Source organism: Aureobasidium namibiae, assembly GCF_000721765.1.
Source record: "Aureobasidium namibiae CBS 147.97 unplaced genomic scaffold scaffold_5, whole genome shotgun sequence".
NCBI classification, from domain to species: Eukaryota; Fungi; Ascomycota; class Dothideomycetes; order Dothideales; family Saccotheciaceae; genus Aureobasidium; species Aureobasidium namibiae.
The window spans coordinates 908,284-923,779 of NW_013581204.1; the positions used below are offsets into that span (position 1 = coordinate 908,284).

The following is a 15,496-nucleotide window of genomic DNA, read 5'->3' on the forward strand; positions in this document are numbered from 1 at the left end:
TGAAGGGCACAGGCAATGCCAGAGCCCGTCGGCGACAAGTCTAGGTGTGGTCGACGACATGTGCAGTTGTCAGCGCCCTCGAAATTTCCCCGAGACTTTTTGAACATGCGCCCAGCTTGGCCGTCTATACAGCTTCGGCTCGAGACCTTAGACAACAACCACAAGCCAATCTCTATGGCCTTCGAAACAAATCATCACACTTTGATCTATACTACACTTTGATGTGTTCAGGCTTGAATCATAAAATCAGGTTGGTGTCGTGATAGTATTTTGGCTACATGGCCTGTCTGCAAGCCATGCAGCATGGGTATTCTGTGCCTCATGATCTTCTGCTCTACATGCCGATGCTGCGCTCAATTGCGCCATCGCACAAGTTGTCTCATATGCTTCCAGCCCCAGGAGACTGCCGTTCTTGTCGTGGCAGGACCGGACTCGGCCTGTTTGCTTCTCTTTCGTCTTTCCTGACCATGTCTCTTCAACCACCGCCACGACCTCCGCGACCACCTCTGCCACGACCGCCACGTCCGCCTCTGCCGCCGCGCTCTCCGCGTCCGCTGTGGTCGCCTCTTCCTCCTTGGCCACCTCCGCGACCTCCCCTGGCCGCTTGCTGGCTGGCTTGTTGGTCCTTGACGAGATCCACGATTTCATCTTCCATTCTCAGGTATTTGATCTGTCAGATCAAAGTCAGCATCATGCCGGCTGTAATTTTGCGATTGTAGGTATATGTAGACGCACGTTGTTTCCGCGGACGTAGCATTCGGGCAGTCTGAAAAAGCGATCGCCTTCGGGACTCGTTTGAATGACTTCCTTGAGTGTAAGGTTCATGTATGTGTCGCAGCTAACCAGATGGCCGTTCAATGTTTCGCCGTTCTTGAGCTCGACCAGCATAGGGTGGCCCTGGGCGGCAGTAAGAAGTCCAAGAGGGAGCTAAATGGCGACACAGGGTCGTTAGTCGCCTGACTGGTGAGCAGGAGGGCTCTGTAGCTGGAGGAACGCTTGCCCACTCACCATTGTGAATGCGACAAATCTCAATGCGTCAATGTGTTAAAGATGGATCGAACAGTGGTGTCGGCGCATGCTCTGACCCGCGCATACAGACAGCAACAACGACGTCAAGCCGGAACTTGCCGACTTCACTTTGAGTGAGCAAGCGCGAAGTCGATCGTGTCTGGAGGTTCCTCCGAAAGCCGTCTCCGACCCCCGACTGAGCGGGTGCGCCTTCCTTCGAAATCCTTCGCTGAGGCTCCCTCCAAGGCCATGCCATAAACTGCTGCCTACCGCTCTCTTTTCACGATTCGTCCCTCCACAACCTCACCGTCACCCCGGCGGTTCTTTTGACGAAATCACTCGGGCTGGATAGGCCCATGTAGATATCTGGTTTATTTTCAATTCTATCCATCATTCGCCGCAATGTGTTCAATCAGCCTGCTTCTGTTCGCTCTAGCCTTTACTTGCACTCTCGTCTCCGCCGTTCCTTACCCCGTCTTACCTTCCTTCTCATCCTTTACCAAAGTCGCAAAAGAACCCATCATTGGTATGATCCAACCGTAACACTTGTAAGGTGCCACACCTACTTATGGACATGTCTAGGCAGATTCGAAACAATAGCTGTCAGAGTCCCGTGTATTGACTGCCCTGTATACGAAGATGACGTGGCTTTGGTATGTCTTACCCTCTTGCCAAGGACGCCATATGCCTCGCCTTTGGCACGAGGACGCGTATGCCATCTGAACTCTTATCTGATATTTGCCTCAGGACTTTGAACTTCAATATCCTCGCCTCGACTCTTCGACTAATCTTTGCGATGTCGACTTCACATTGAACGGTCGGCCCATCGTCGTCGACCACACGGACCCGGGTCAAACATCGACTCTGCACATACCTCGTGGTCTAGCTAGCCAACACTGGGAGGTTGATCTTGCTGTCCAAGGTCTTTGTGATCCCGTCAAGGACGGCGTCGTCCCCGCTCAGCGCGCCTTCTACTTTAACGTCACCAAGGTTGCACAACAACCTCTGATTACTCCTGGCACATTCACAGTCGTCGTTGATCATTCGGAGGCAGCTCAGATTCTTATCGACTCGGAGATTGACGAACAAGCCGACTGCACTTCATCGCTGAAGAGTGTGATTAACGAAAATTCCTCTATCCTTTCCAAGATCGAGGCCTTCCCGACCGACAATGACATCAAATCATCGACCGACATCATCAACGTCGAACAAGCTCTCCGCGACCGCCTCTACGACCAGGCGACAAAACTGCAGAGACTAAACCAGCGCTGTCACAAGAACTTCAGTGAAAGTCTAGGTGACTGCCACAGAGACATCTCATGCATGAGCAAGGTCATGTGCCAACGTATCCACGACACTACTTATCAAAAGATCAAGGAGATCCAAGCCGCTCTCCAGGACTCTATCATGATTAGCAAGGACCGTCAGGACCAATACGTCGCTGCCGATGAGAAAGACAACTGGAACTTCAACGTCAGCTCTGTGGATAACCTCCTCGCTGATATCGAGAACGGAAACGCAAAGAAGTACGAACACGACTCACAGCATCCTCTAGTGCTCGCCCTGGAGATCCTTGCAGCCGCGATTGGTCTTTCTGCCCTTTGTGCATTCATTCGCCGCCGCTTTGGCTCCCTTCGTCGTCGCGTCGAGCGCTTGTCTGATAAGGAAGAACGGCGAAGAGCTCGTCACTTCCGTTGTCTCGCACGCAGGGAAGCTTTCCGCAAAAAGTGGGTGAATTTTAAGCAAGTCTTTCAACGCTCACCTCGCAACGGAGATGACGACGAGAAGCGTATTCTTGTCATCGAGGCTGCTGGTCAGGTAGTCGACGATTACGCAGAGGGCTGCTCCCGCCAAATTGAAGATTTGGAGATGGGTCATGCCATCGGTGACCTTCGAAACGCACGCGAGTTCGTGGCCAGTCTGGTCCACGGCGGCAGAGGGCGCAAGTCATCAAGTGCCGAGTCTGGACATACTACCTTGCCCGAATATACCGAGGAGAAGCTACCCGACTACACATCCACACCAAGCGACCACGCACCTTCAGTTGTCAGCTTCAACTCTAGAAACTTTGGCATAACACCGGAAAGCAGCATAGTCTTGTCCCCTAGATGCAGTCGTGAGACGCTACGCACAGGCACAGACTTTAGCACCGATTAGATGAACATTCGACTTTTTTTCCACTTTTCTTTCTCTTCATTGTAATTTTACGGTTTGCAGACAGTCAACAGAACTGCTTTGGAGTTTGTTTCTTGCTGGACAAGGAGTTGGTTTCTCAGGAACGGATTGGAGGATGGGTCTCAGTTGGGCACACATAATGGTTTGGGATGTGGTATAGGAGTACAATAGAGCCGCTGCAATGCCGGCCTGGGATGGGTATATAGTGCATGAACACATTTCGCGCTGGATCAGGCGCCTTTCTTCATCACTTTGGTGTGTGGTGCCTGCCAGTTTTATCGTGCCTTCCCAATTGTGTTATAGGTTGATTGCACTTGCCATTGCGTCGTGTAAAGTTCTTCCTTGTATGACTCCACGTGGTACGCTTATAGGGATTGACTGTAAATAAGACGACTCGGCAATGTGTATGGACAAGTCAATTGCGATCGCTGCTTGCGTAGAGCCACGTCAACAGATCCATGACATAGGTGACCTTCATAAGTAACATTTTCACCCTCTCCTCTCCTCACTCCCTCGTCACAGCACATTTCACCTCCCTCTCAAACCAAATACCTATACTCAGGATTCAAATCCCCCAACTCCGTCTTTTCGTACTCGGTCAACCCCACATCCGTGACCGTCTTTTCCCTTTTCCTATTCTGCGTCACACAAGCTATGTAGTAAGCTATACAGCTGATGACGCTCAGACAAGTAAATGCAATGCAGATGGAATAGCCCTTTGTGTAGAGCGGCGCATCGGTTTTGAGGAAGCAGTACACGGCGATGATGCCGCCGATGTTGCCAAAGGCGACCTGGAAGGCTGAACCCACGCTGCGGCGGTGGTGGCCGCCGAGATTCATGTCTGTTGGGGGAAGAGAGAGATTAGCAAAGTTTCGAGATGAGGGAGATATAGAGGGGGAAGAGGGGCAAAAACGTACTGAACCAGCACACGATGATCGGCATGGCGGAATAACACCCCATGGCCACGAGGAACAGAGCTGCGTATTCGAGAGGCCTGTTGTCGTGTACGGAGATCAAAATCGCAAAGCCGACGATTGCAACGCAGACGGCAAAAACTGCGTAGCCAAAGCGATGGCGCGTTTTGTCGGATAGGTAAGCGAGGATCATGGCAAAAGCAAAGGCGGCTGCCCATGGAGGAACACTGTGCAGTTGCGTTTGGATTTTGCCGTAGCCGTAGCCGTTGATGATCGAGGGGGAGAAGTAGGCGTAGCTGTGAGGGAGGGGTCAGTAAGATGGGGTTCGCGATGTATGGTGGGGTGGTGGGTTGGGCTTACGAGTAGGCGGGTACAATGAGACCGAAGTACATGAAGCCTCCGAGGAAGACCTTGTAATCTTTGAACACGTTGCCGACATCTTTGATGCCCATCTTGCGTTCGACGGCCGAGGCTCCTTGTTCGCTGCGGAGGCGGTTGATGACATATGTTCTCTCGTCGTCAGAGAGCCATTTGCTGTCTTCAGGGAAATCTGGAAGGACGAAGAAGAAGGCAGCGCTAACAACGCAAGTAAGGATGCCTTCGAGGATGAATATCTGCAAGAACCATGTCAGTCGCAGTCTCAATCTTGATTTGTTTGTCAGACGTACCCATCTCCAACCTTTGTAGCCTGCAATACCATCCATCTTGCCAATAGCTGCTGCGAGCAGACCAGCAAAAGCACCGGCAAGTGTTGTACTCGAGAAGAAGAAACTGTATCTCCTTTGCGCTTCTGTTCTCAGGTACCACGAACTGAGCAAGTAAAAGCAACCAGGGAACATTCCAGACTCGAAAACACCCAGGAAGAAGCGAGTTGCCAATAAGCCAGAGTAATTCGTAACCACCCCTTGCAGAGTTGTCGTAAGTCCGAATAAGAACATGCAGGCTGAGAGCCACACATGCGGCTTGAACTTTTTGAGTAGGATATTCGAAGGGATTTCAAAGATGATGTAAGGGGCAAAGAAGATAACAAGAGCATTGTTGTACTCATGACCCTCTAGCCCTAGTTCTGCTGACATGCCGGCGACATTGGCATTCGCAATGTTGACTCTGTGAAAGTGCGCGATCAGACTATTGTTCTTCTACTCTTCCTTCCAGCTGGTCGCGACTCACCGATCGAGGAAGGCGAGCAAGTAGAGAATACACAGGAACGGTACGACGTGGAAATCGATCTTGTTGACTAGTTTGCGCTCGGTGGTGTGTGGCGGACAGACGAGGGCATTATCGTATGCGGTTCCGGTCTCGACGCGATCGAATGATGTTGGCGGCGACCCGCCATCAATGTCCTCTGATTTCATCCGGTTAGCCGTCTGCTTGCAGTGGTCGCGATGTTGTGAATTCTTGTCATACTTTCCCGATATACCATAATGGGCAGGCTTCTTGTGTGTATATTTTCGTCCTATTGAAGCAGATCCAGAAGCCCGTCTCGGTCGTGGAGAAAAGATGCGATCACAGCACACCAAAAAAGTTATAAGCTTATGAGGAAAACGAAAAGTCGAGTGAGAAGATCAACAAAGAAAGTCGGGAAGATGACTGTACTTGAGTGTGTATCTGCCGACACCGCCGCATGGTGATCTCCAATCCTACCATGCGAACTAATCGTTTTCTGACCTTGTAAAACGACACATGCAAGCCATCAACTCGCATCGCCATTCGCTCCATCCTTCCCCCGCAAAGAGATCTGCAGGTGGGTATGGGGCTGCTCTTGGCAATATGACGGTGGAATCCTTCCCAAAAGGTGAAGCGCACCGGATTCTCTGTGGTGCGACTCAGTCATGGGTACATGATATTGACGGTCGTCATTCTCCGTTGTCGAGAGGTCCTTTTAGCCAAGTAGATGTCGGCGAAAACAGAGGCAAAATACTCCATGTGCTGGTGTTTTTCCGAAGGATTGGAGTGGTGGCTTGCTGAATAGCGATGTTCGCTGACCAGAGAATAGATGCTGCCGATCTCGGATGTCGGTTCATGTAACAACACCTTCCTCTTTCTACCTCGGGATACTACCCTCTTTGGTCGGTACAAGCAACCTACAAACGTTTTTACGCAGCGTCTTGATCAGCTGTCAAGAGAACACGAGCCTTGGATGCACTATAGCGGCTATATTCCGCGTTACAGTATAGGAGAAGGCTGGTGTTTCCCGTGATTGTAATACCATACTCGAGGTGACATGGTGGACTCCGAGGTCGGCCTTTCACCTGCGACACCCTGATGGTGGAATTGCTCTGACGATAAGGGTGGATAGATGAGTCACTCAGAGTGACACTGTCCAGCTCCGAGAGTCATCGCAATCATTGTGAGTAATGTGAGAGTCCGCCGACGCAAGATGCGGGAAGTCAGGTGTGGAAGGATCTGTCGTCGGCACTCACGAAGAGACGAGAACAGCTTGGAGGGCAGCTTGACTTCATCTCGAGGAGGAGAGATGCGAGGCGGAAGGCACGAGGCGGCATATCGACGCCTTATATAACATTCTCACTCTCCATGGCCCGCTCTCAGCCTGGGCCTTGAGGTCATCTGAAGCGATCAAGTCGACCCTCGCGCATGGTCTTCTGGCCAGCACGCGGGTCGATCTCCCCACACAGATGCTGCGAATCGTTTGGACAGGCCGTGTTTATAGTCAAGATCTGCTTAATAGCTAGCAGTCGTGTAGATGCATTGCCCACGAGTCTTCATGAACCAGACTGATCTCAAGGCTATGGCAGAGAAGTTGTTCTCAGCCAATCTAGCGTACACGATTTGTACATAGCCCAAGGCAGGTGCGATACAGAGAAGAACCAAATGTTATGGACGTGTTTGGGAGGCTATGACGGTGTTGTTAAGAAATACCATCCTACGCAGCTTCAAAAAGAGGCGAGCACCCGAGGCTGGACAAGTTATCCTCAAAAGTACAGACATGCGCTGTACAAGGACAAGGAAGTCCATCGCGAAAGCGACCATAGACGATGGCCGTTTCAAATGCAGGTACGCGCGAGTCTCGGGATCTGCGACTTTCGTCCTTGCGTGACGGGATTTGCCAGCAGGTGGAAGGTTCGACTTGCCAATCACAGAATGCGCGTTGCAGCTTTGCCGGTTGCTCCATCAAAGTCTTTGTCAAGAATAAAAAATTTGGATGGCAAATGCCGCTCGCCATGGACGGTTTTCTATGATGACTGCTAAAACGAGCGGAATCACGCAGAAGCGCCTTTGTTCTGAGGCCTCGGTGCTTACGCGATATAGGGTAACCCAGCGACGAGCATACCGAGAGCCGATATCCAGAGATAAGACACCCCGATGGTGGGTCTGGATGTTGCCGTCCGGAGTGCCTTATCGAATCAGGGCGAAGGCTTTGACAACTTTCTGTCAGCGACAATGATTTATCTGGCCCATGCGCTATCAGATGGCGGCGGTCCCATATATTATTGACAAGTTGCCGGGAAATCTACAGCTCTCCCCTGTCCCTGTTCATCTTTCTTCCCTTCTTCGTGATACCCCGAGTGTGTTTGTCTTTTTCTCCTCTCTATCTTAATATCTCTTGCACATACCTACAATGGCTTCCGCTGCCAGATCCTTCACTCGCGCTCTGCGCTCGCCTGCAACATCTTCGTTGAAGAGAAGCGCCACCTTCGTCCCTCGCACTACGTTCGCTCAATCGAGCCGCCGTGGCTACGCTGATGCCGCTGGTGCTAAGAAGGGTGGCAATGGCCTCCTCATCGGTGGTGTTGTTGCTGCTCTTGCTGGTGGTGCTGGTTTCTACTACATGAACGGCGCTGAGCAGGCCAAGGCTGCCGGTGTCTTCACTCCCAAGCAGGAGGATTACCAAAAGGTTTACGACAAGATTGCCCAGCTGCTCGTTGAGCACGATGAGTACGACGACGGCTCATACGGACCCGTCCTCGTCCGTCTCGCATGGCATGCCAGTGGTACCTATGACGCCGAGACCAAGACTGGTGGCAGCAACGGTGCTACCATGAGATTCCCTCCTGAGGGTGACCACGGTGCTAACGCCGGTCTTCACGCTGCCCGTGACTTCCTCGACCCTGTCCAGAAGGAGTTCCCCTGGATCACCTACTCCGACCTCTGGACCCTCGCTGGTGTTGCTGCCATCCAGGAGATGCAGGGCCCCAAGATCCCCTGGAGACCCGGCCGCAACGACCGCGACGTCTCTTACTGCACTCCCGACGGTCGTCTCCCTGACGCTTCAAAGGAACAGAAGCACCTCCGCGCCATCTTCAACCGCATGGGCTTCAACGACCAGGAGATCGTCGCTCTCTCAGGTGCCCACGCTCTCGGCCGCTGCCACACTGACCGCTCCGGTTTCTCTGGCCCCTGGACCTTCTCCCCTACCGTCCTCACCAACGACTACTACAAGCTCCTCATGGAAGAGAAGTGGGCCTACAAGAAGTGGGACGGCCCCAAGCAGTTCGAGGATGTCTCCACCAAGACCCTCATGATGTTGCCCACCGACATGGCTCTGATCAAGGACAAGAGCTTCAAGTCCTACGTTGAGAAGTACGCTAAGGACAACGACGCCTTCATGCACGATTTCTCCAACGTCGTCATGAAGCTCTTCGAGCTCGGTGTTCCTTTCCAGACTGAGGAACGCATGACCTTTAAGACCTCCGAGTAAACGACACTTTCGATACCCATACACCAATCAATAAAGACAAAGGAAACAAAAAGGAGGACAATAGACACATACACCACCTGCGATACACTATAGACGCTGCTTTTCGGATGGAAGCGCATTTGCATGACTAGAAAGATTAGACCCACCTTGAGGCAGCAGCTTCGTTTCTGCGACGATACCTCGATTTTACCGCTTTGTCAGTTGTATATTTAGCGTTTTCTTCTGCCTTCTTCACATCTGCTCAAAGGAAGCATACCCAAAAACAATACAAATCCTTCTACAAAGATTACTCTACTATGCAACATGTCTCTGGGTGATTCAGTATATGCTGTATGCTGTCTTATAAGTTGATGTCGAGACTTGACGTCTGATTTACCTTTCGAGTACTTGGCCCAAGGCCTGCAGAGGGCATCCAATAAGCTTGACTCTCTCTCTTCGGTTCTGTTCCGCCCTCGCTCAGGATCTTGTTTGCACGAGGCGCTGCGACCCCGCTTCCTCAGTGTCGATTATGAGGGACACCAATTACATCTCCTACAGGCGAGTACACTGGTTCCATGCTCGTTTGTGAGGGCTCAATACGGAATTAATATATTGTCATGGTCTCAGTGATGATTTGTGATTGAGTTCAGGGTCGAGAAACGACTATGTTGGCATGATTCCGGGGTGACCCTGTTCGAATTGACTATCACGTGTAGAAGACCATTCTCACCGATCTATAACTGCTTTCCAGCATCTGAATTCGTACCGTGAGTGTAGTAGAAATCATTTAGCTGATATCCAAGTGTTAGTCGTGTGGTAAAGGCAGTGGTTGTGAATTTATGCATAAATCGGGTTTATACATCAGCAAGCCCGGTTACTATCTCACTTTCGCCAGTAGAGCCTTGTCATCGCGAAGGCGATCCAGCTACGCGCCGATGTCTACCGAGATGCATAAGTCTTCGTCAATCCTTGGGACTATTATATAATCTCTCATCGAGCAGCAGAGTTGGCACGAACGATTCTGGAGAACATGTCCACCTTATCTTATGCACATGTGACTCGGCACCCTGAGTCACAGCTAAGAGCCTCGTCAATGCTTGAAAACAGCCATTTCCCTTCTCATCAATCACATAAACAGGACCACATTCGCAGTCGGTTCGTTGTTTCGAATACTGTCAATTCAATCACTTTTATAGATCGCACTAATGGGACAATGTCATCCACCGGCGCAACCACGATACGACTAGCTTCCTCCTCCGACCTCCCGGCAACAAGCACTCTGGTCTCTTTAGCCTATTCGCCTTACATCCCTCGCCTGGATGGCAAGTTTCCAGCGCCCATGACCGCAGACTATGCATCTCTGATCAACTCCTCGTTTCTCTACTCCCTGATTGCCAACGAAACAGTCATAGGCTGTATTTCTCTATGCGCCAGCACAAGCCACGACAGCGCATTGGAGATCAATAATCTAGCCATCCACCCTTCGTCACAAGGGAAAGGCTATGGAAAACTCTTGCTAGCGTTTGCAGAAGACGTGGCTAAGGAAAAGGCACTGGAGAATTGTTGTCTCTATACCAATATCAAGATGGTGGAGAACGTAGCTTTGTATACTAAGCTCGGGTATAAGGAGATAGGGAGGTGGTCTGAGGACGGGTTCGAGAGGGTGTTCTTCGTAAAGGCTTTGAACTGAGATGAGCATATCACCAACGCGTTACATTGCACGCGCTGGTGATGCATTCTCCAACCTTGATGTACGACAATGACGAGGAACAGCTCATGACTCGCGACAGGACTGCCAAGGAACGAGGGCAAGCGCGCGGACCTTGTTGAGCGCTTCCTCCCAGTCCACGTTCCTACCTCTTGAATCTCGACAAGGAGCCAACCAGCGATGTTCGGAGTCTACTAGAGATCAGCGAGCGTATACAACTTTGTCCCTTCAGTCTCATCTTCGCAATGTTTGCTGCGAGCGCTCCATCTTCCACGCTCTCCACAATGTAGGCGCTCGTAGTTGTCGCTCGCCCTGTCTCGAGACTCAACTTCCTCTCCGATGTCGCGACATGATCGGTCTTGACATTTCTCACCAATCTCGCATCCACATTCATCAAGTCCTCTCCTTGAGTCCTTCCACTCGTCCTTCCTTTGATGCTCCTCACGCAATTATCGATCCAGACAACGACATCGGCTACCGTCGGTCAAAGACCGAGCTCCACCTCGAGAAAATCCTGGGGACCCAACGTTGAATCTACAGAATTTTACGTACTGAGAAATGGTCTGACAGCATCAGGCAAATTTTACGGTCCGAGCTGGGCCAAGTCGGCCCTGCACGATGATTTCGTCGCTTTTCACTTGCCTTTCTCTGACTGTTTCAACTCATACCACAACCTTACTCACGAGGAAGTCGATTGCCGATACGAACCATGCCGGACAACACTATACCGAATGCTATGGCAGCACAACCACCAAAGGAGTTCGATGTCAATGAGAAGAACGCCTGGGACTCGAGTTCGGGCTCATTGACTCATGCTGTCGAGCGAGGAACCACACATCAGCTGTCTAGACAGCTCAAGTCTAGACATTTGCAGATGATTGCCATTGGTACCTTTACCTGAGCATGATACCTTCTCTACTTTTCACTAATCACGATCAATCAGGTGGTACTATTGGTACCGGATTGTTCATTGGATCAGGAACAGCTCTCGCCAACGCAGGCCCCGCCGGAGCTCTCATTGCCTATGCATTCGTTGGCACGTTGGTCTACTCTGTTATGGTGTCCCTTGGAGAGATGTGTGCATTCCTCCCTGTCACTGGAGCTTTCACCGCATACGCCAGCCGTTTCGTCGACCCTTCGCTCGGTTTTTCTATGGGCTGGATCTATTGGTGGGCCTGGGCTTCATGTTACGCTCTCGAACTCACTGCGAGTGGTATCATTATCCAATACTGGCGACCCGATTTGAGTCAAGCCATCTTCATCGGCTGCTTCTGGATTGTCATCACCGCCGCCAACTTCATGCCAGTCAAGTTCTACGGAGAGATTGAGTTCTACTTCGCTTTGATCAAGGTCATTACCGTCCTCGGGTTCATGATCTTCGCTATCTGCATCGATGCCGGAGCCGGTCAACACGGATACCTTGGTTTCGAAACGTGGAGACATCCAGGTGCCTTTGCACCGTACCTCGTCGATGGTGGCAGAAGCACCGCTCTGGCCAAGTTCGTCGGTTTCTGGAGTGTTTTGATCCAAGCTGGTTTCTCGTACTCTGGAACCGAGTTGGTTGCAGTCGCGGCCGGAGAGACATACAACCCTCGCAAGACTATTCCTGCTGCAATCCGTAAGACTTTCTTCCGCATCATCTTCTTCTTCGTCTTCACCATCTTTTTCATTGGTCTCTTGGTCCCCTACGACAACGAGCAATTGCGTGCTGGTGGTAGTGATGCCACTGCTTCGCCTCTGGTCATCGCAGCTAAGCTTGCTGGTGTCAAGACTCTCCCAGGCTTAATCAACGCTGTTTTGCTCTGCACTGTGTTGAGTGCTGCCAACTCGAACGTCTACTCTGCATCTAGAATTCTCGTTGGACTTGCTGGAGAAGGCTTCGCTCCCAAGTTGTTCCTGGTCACCAAGGGTCAGGTGCCTGTTTACGCCATTGGATTTACTTCGCTCTTTGGTCTCCTCGGCTTCATGAATGTCTCTTCCGGAGGTAGTGTTGCTTTCAACTGGCTCATTCAGATTTCTGGTGTTGCGGGCTTCATCGCTTGGGCATGTATCCTGCTTTCTCACCTGTGCTTTATGAGAATCCTCAGAGCAAAGGGCATTTCCAGAGATAGTTTGCCTTACAAGGCTATGCTCCAGCCATGGTTCACCTACTACGGACTCTTCTTCTGGGTGTTGATCATCTTCACGCAAGGATTCACCGCTTTCATCCCTTGGAGCACGTCAGGCTTTTTCATCGCATATATCAGTTTGATTCTGTTCGTTGTACTGTACATTGGCCACAAGGCGATCGTCAGACCGAGATTTGTCAGACCCGCCGAGGCCGATATCGATTCGGGGAGAAAGGAGATTGATGAGCAAGTCTTCGATGAGCCTGTGCCGACGACTATCCTGGGCAAGTTTTGGGCTTGGATGTCGTGAGACGATTTAACGAGCAAAAGCATTCCATTTGGCTCTGTGTTTTAATACCTTTCTTTATTAGCGATTCATTAGCGATATCATGACCATGAATATATTTTACATCATTCTCATAATACTTGCGAAGCCTGGATCCAAATCTGTAATGGTGAAGTTCACTTTTGATGCTTTTCAACGCTCAAGTACTAGTTATGAATATCGCATCAAGTCCTTTTCACCTTCTTCCCAGCCGACTTGTTCTTCTCCTTCTCAGCCATATCGACCAGCTTCGCATCCCTCCAAACCCCAACTTTATCAACAGCCTCCCTAGGTTTCTTCCTGTACAAGAGTAAATACCCCTGCACATCAGACGGAGCAAACCTGCCCTCAGGTAACTCAGCAGCAAACCTCACACTCAAATCCTCCAACTCCTCTTTCGCAAGCGGGGGCTCTGCATCACCGGATCCAGCAATTTTTCCTGCCACCTCCACCATCGGCTCAGTCTTCAGTCCGCTTGCTTTTGCAGTGACGCTAGGGACGTTATCTCCAGCATACATTCTCAAAAACAAACTCCTGATCTGCGAGGCCGTGGCGTAAGAAAATGAGATTTGCATGTCTACTCTGCCCGCGCGGATTAGTGCCGGGTCGAGCTTTTCTGGGTGATTGGTTGTCATGATGAGGATGCGGCCTTCGTGGGTTGCTACGCCGTCGATTACGTTGAGCAGACCGGAGAGCGAGATTTTGGATTCGTTGTCGGTGTCGGTGGAGGTTTTGGATTTGCGGTGACGTTTGCGAGGGGGAGAGGGTGAGGGTGAGGTAGAGTCGGCACGGCGGGTTGCTGCGATGAGGGCGCGGGCGAGGGAGTCCACGGTGAGGGGACTGTCATTGCGGCGTTGATGAGAGCGAGAGGTGTTTCCTGTGTCGTTGTGTGAAGCTTGAGATGCACTTTTGCCGTTGGTAGCGACGAGGGACTTGGTCTGGCTGATATCTGTGGGAGTGATTGAGTCGATATCTCGATTCGCATCGCCGTTGACGTGGTTTTCGACTGCACCAATACGTGGGCTAGCTGACCTTGCTGAGCCATTGGTGACAACCTGTTCCTTGACCACGGCACGACCTCTGCTTTTGCTTTTGCCTTTCCCAATCTCTGCCTTTGATGCATCTTTATCATCATATGCACGCTTGGCGTCAGATTCGGAATCCGACTCATCCACTCTTTTCTTGATACCAGCTGCATCAATGTCTTCAAACAAGACGATACACCTCTTTGGTAGGTTGTTGAACAGTTTTGACAAAGTGTTCTCAGACATGGAAGGATCCATCAGATTGATGATATGGATATCCAGACCAAAGATACCAGCAAGCGAGAAACTCAAACTCGTCTTGCCGGTTCCAGGGGGACCAGAGAACAAGTAACCACGACGATAGGGGATACCACGAGAAGCATACCACTTTGAGCTCAGAGGGTGCAGGTATTCATTCATATCCTGCAGGATACGTGACTTTTGCTCTGGGTCGAGGATCACAGTGTCGAGATTGCGGGATGGACGCTCAGAGCTTCTCATCCATCCATTCCAGCGCTCGTCTGCTGGTACGCGAATGATGGTCTTGGAACCTTCTTTACGTACAGTCCATGCCTTGATATTGTTGAGCAACAGCTTGATCGGATTGGTGGTGAGGCCAATGCAACTAAGATCGATGCAAGACTCCATGTGTTCAAGGCCATCGCTGCCACGAGTAGTATACTCATTCTTTTTGAACTGAAAAGTACCGTGTGGAGTCGAGAACCAGAATTGACCATGATCAGGCTCGTAGCGAGGAGGAACCCTCGAGGCAGTTTTCGAAAAGTTGAAGTATCCGTGATCACCGACGGCGACTTTGGCGAGCATGTATGCATCGGCTTCTTCCTCATCATCCGAGTCGTACTGGTTCCCATACTGGGTACGAGCAGTAAGCGACCGTTTCGAGAGATCAGGCCGTGTAGCTGAAATCCATTCAAGAACAGTAGTGTACAAGTCGTCACGGCCATCAATGTGCACAGAGCTTGTAAAGTAGTCCAGCAAGGTCTTGTAGACACGAGACCAGACAAAGTCGACGGTACTCTTGGCGATGAAGAAGAAGGCGATACAGCTCATGATCAAACGGAGGTCAAAGCCGAGCCATTGTTGCGCAGCATTAGCGAAGAGACTGTAACCCGGGACAAATGCCTCGAGGAGTTTGATGGGCAGATCGGTGACATCTGTGCCATTTCCAGATGGTAAAGCAGTGATAAGCTGACGACCGAGATAGAACAGATCCATGCCGTACGACTGAACGGCCGATGAGGCTGTATGAGTAAAAATGAGCGGGGTGAAGGGGTGATTGCACGTCCTGTGGCGGTGTCCAAAGCAGGTCGTCAAGTAGTCCAACACTGCAGACAATTCACGGACTTGTCCACTGTAGATGTGTGACGAGAAGGAACGCACTTGAAGCAAGAGAACCACAGATGCCTGACTTATAAACAATTTACAGCTACCACATCAACAACTCACCGCGTCTCAGAGGTCGGCGCTTCTGCAGTCATTCTTTAGGCGGCAGTCGCGTATGGTCGTTTGCTTGCGGCTTATCAGAATGCACCACGTCTCTCTGCATGAACAGCTTGGTATGCGCTGTTGTCTC

The 15,496-nt window shown here is 51.0% G+C and overlaps 7 protein-coding genes across 7 annotated transcripts; 4 read left to right on the top strand and 3 right to left on the bottom strand.

Annotated features, from left to right (window-relative positions):
* Positions 1-475: 475 nt before the first annotated feature.
* On the bottom strand, positions 476-927 carry M436DRAFT_42425 (Sm-like ribonucleoprotein; the record flags this gene model as incomplete). Its single annotated transcript, XM_013573503.1, has 2 exons — positions 476-670; positions 736-927. Coding segments are annotated over 2 exons (387 nt in total), but the record flags the coding sequence as incomplete, so codon positions are not given.
* Positions 928-1,410: 483 nt separating this feature from the next.
* On the top strand, positions 1,411-3,165 carry M436DRAFT_80464 (uncharacterized protein; the record flags this gene model as incomplete). The annotated part of the gene is made up of 3 exons (XM_013573887.1): positions 1,411-1,534; positions 1,591-1,661; positions 1,756-3,165. The coding sequence occupies 3 exons, from the start codon at positions 1,411-1,413 to the stop codon at positions 3,163-3,165; spliced, it is 1,605 nt and encodes a 534-aa protein (XP_013429341.1).
* A 557-nt stretch (positions 3,166-3,722) lies between these two features.
* Positions 3,723-5,520, bottom strand: M436DRAFT_80465 (MFS general substrate transporter; the record flags this gene model as incomplete). Its single annotated transcript, XM_013573888.1, has 6 exons — positions 3,723-4,024; positions 4,101-4,393; positions 4,458-4,711; positions 4,766-5,204; positions 5,268-5,442; positions 5,505-5,520. 6 exons carry the CDS (start codon positions 5,518-5,520, stop codon positions 3,723-3,725), a joined length of 1,479 nt encoding a protein of 492 aa, XP_013429342.1.
* A 2,157-nt stretch (positions 5,521-7,677) lies between these two features.
* On the top strand, positions 7,678-8,757 carry M436DRAFT_71487 (putative cytochrome c peroxidase Ccp1; the record flags this gene model as incomplete). Its single annotated transcript, XM_013573805.1, has 1 exon — positions 7,678-8,757. One exon carries the CDS (start codon positions 7,678-7,680, stop codon positions 8,755-8,757), a length of 1,080 nt encoding a protein of 359 aa, XP_013429259.1.
* A 1,192-nt stretch (positions 8,758-9,949) lies between these two features.
* On the top strand, positions 9,950-10,426 carry M436DRAFT_71488 (acyl-CoA N-acyltransferase; the record flags this gene model as incomplete). Its single annotated transcript, XM_013573806.1, has 1 exon — positions 9,950-10,426. The coding sequence occupies one exon, from the start codon at positions 9,950-9,952 to the stop codon at positions 10,424-10,426; it is 477 nt and encodes a 158-aa protein (XP_013429260.1).
* Positions 10,427-11,180: 754 nt separating this feature from the next.
* Positions 11,181-12,862, top strand: M436DRAFT_43119 (putative amino acid permease; the record flags this gene model as incomplete). Its single annotated transcript, XM_013573637.1, has 2 exons — positions 11,181-11,331; positions 11,388-12,862. The coding sequence occupies 2 exons, from the start codon at positions 11,181-11,183 to the stop codon at positions 12,860-12,862; spliced, it is 1,626 nt and encodes a 541-aa protein (XP_013429091.1).
* A 200-nt stretch (positions 12,863-13,062) lies between these two features.
* M436DRAFT_42470 (P-loop containing nucleoside triphosphate hydrolase protein) lies at positions 13,063-15,138 on the bottom strand (the record flags this gene model as incomplete). Its single annotated transcript, XM_013573511.1, has 2 exons — positions 13,063-13,676; positions 13,956-15,138. The coding sequence occupies 2 exons, from the start codon at positions 15,136-15,138 to the stop codon at positions 13,063-13,065; spliced, it is 1,797 nt and encodes a 598-aa protein (XP_013428965.1).
* Between the last annotated feature and the right edge of the window lie 358 nt (positions 15,139-15,496).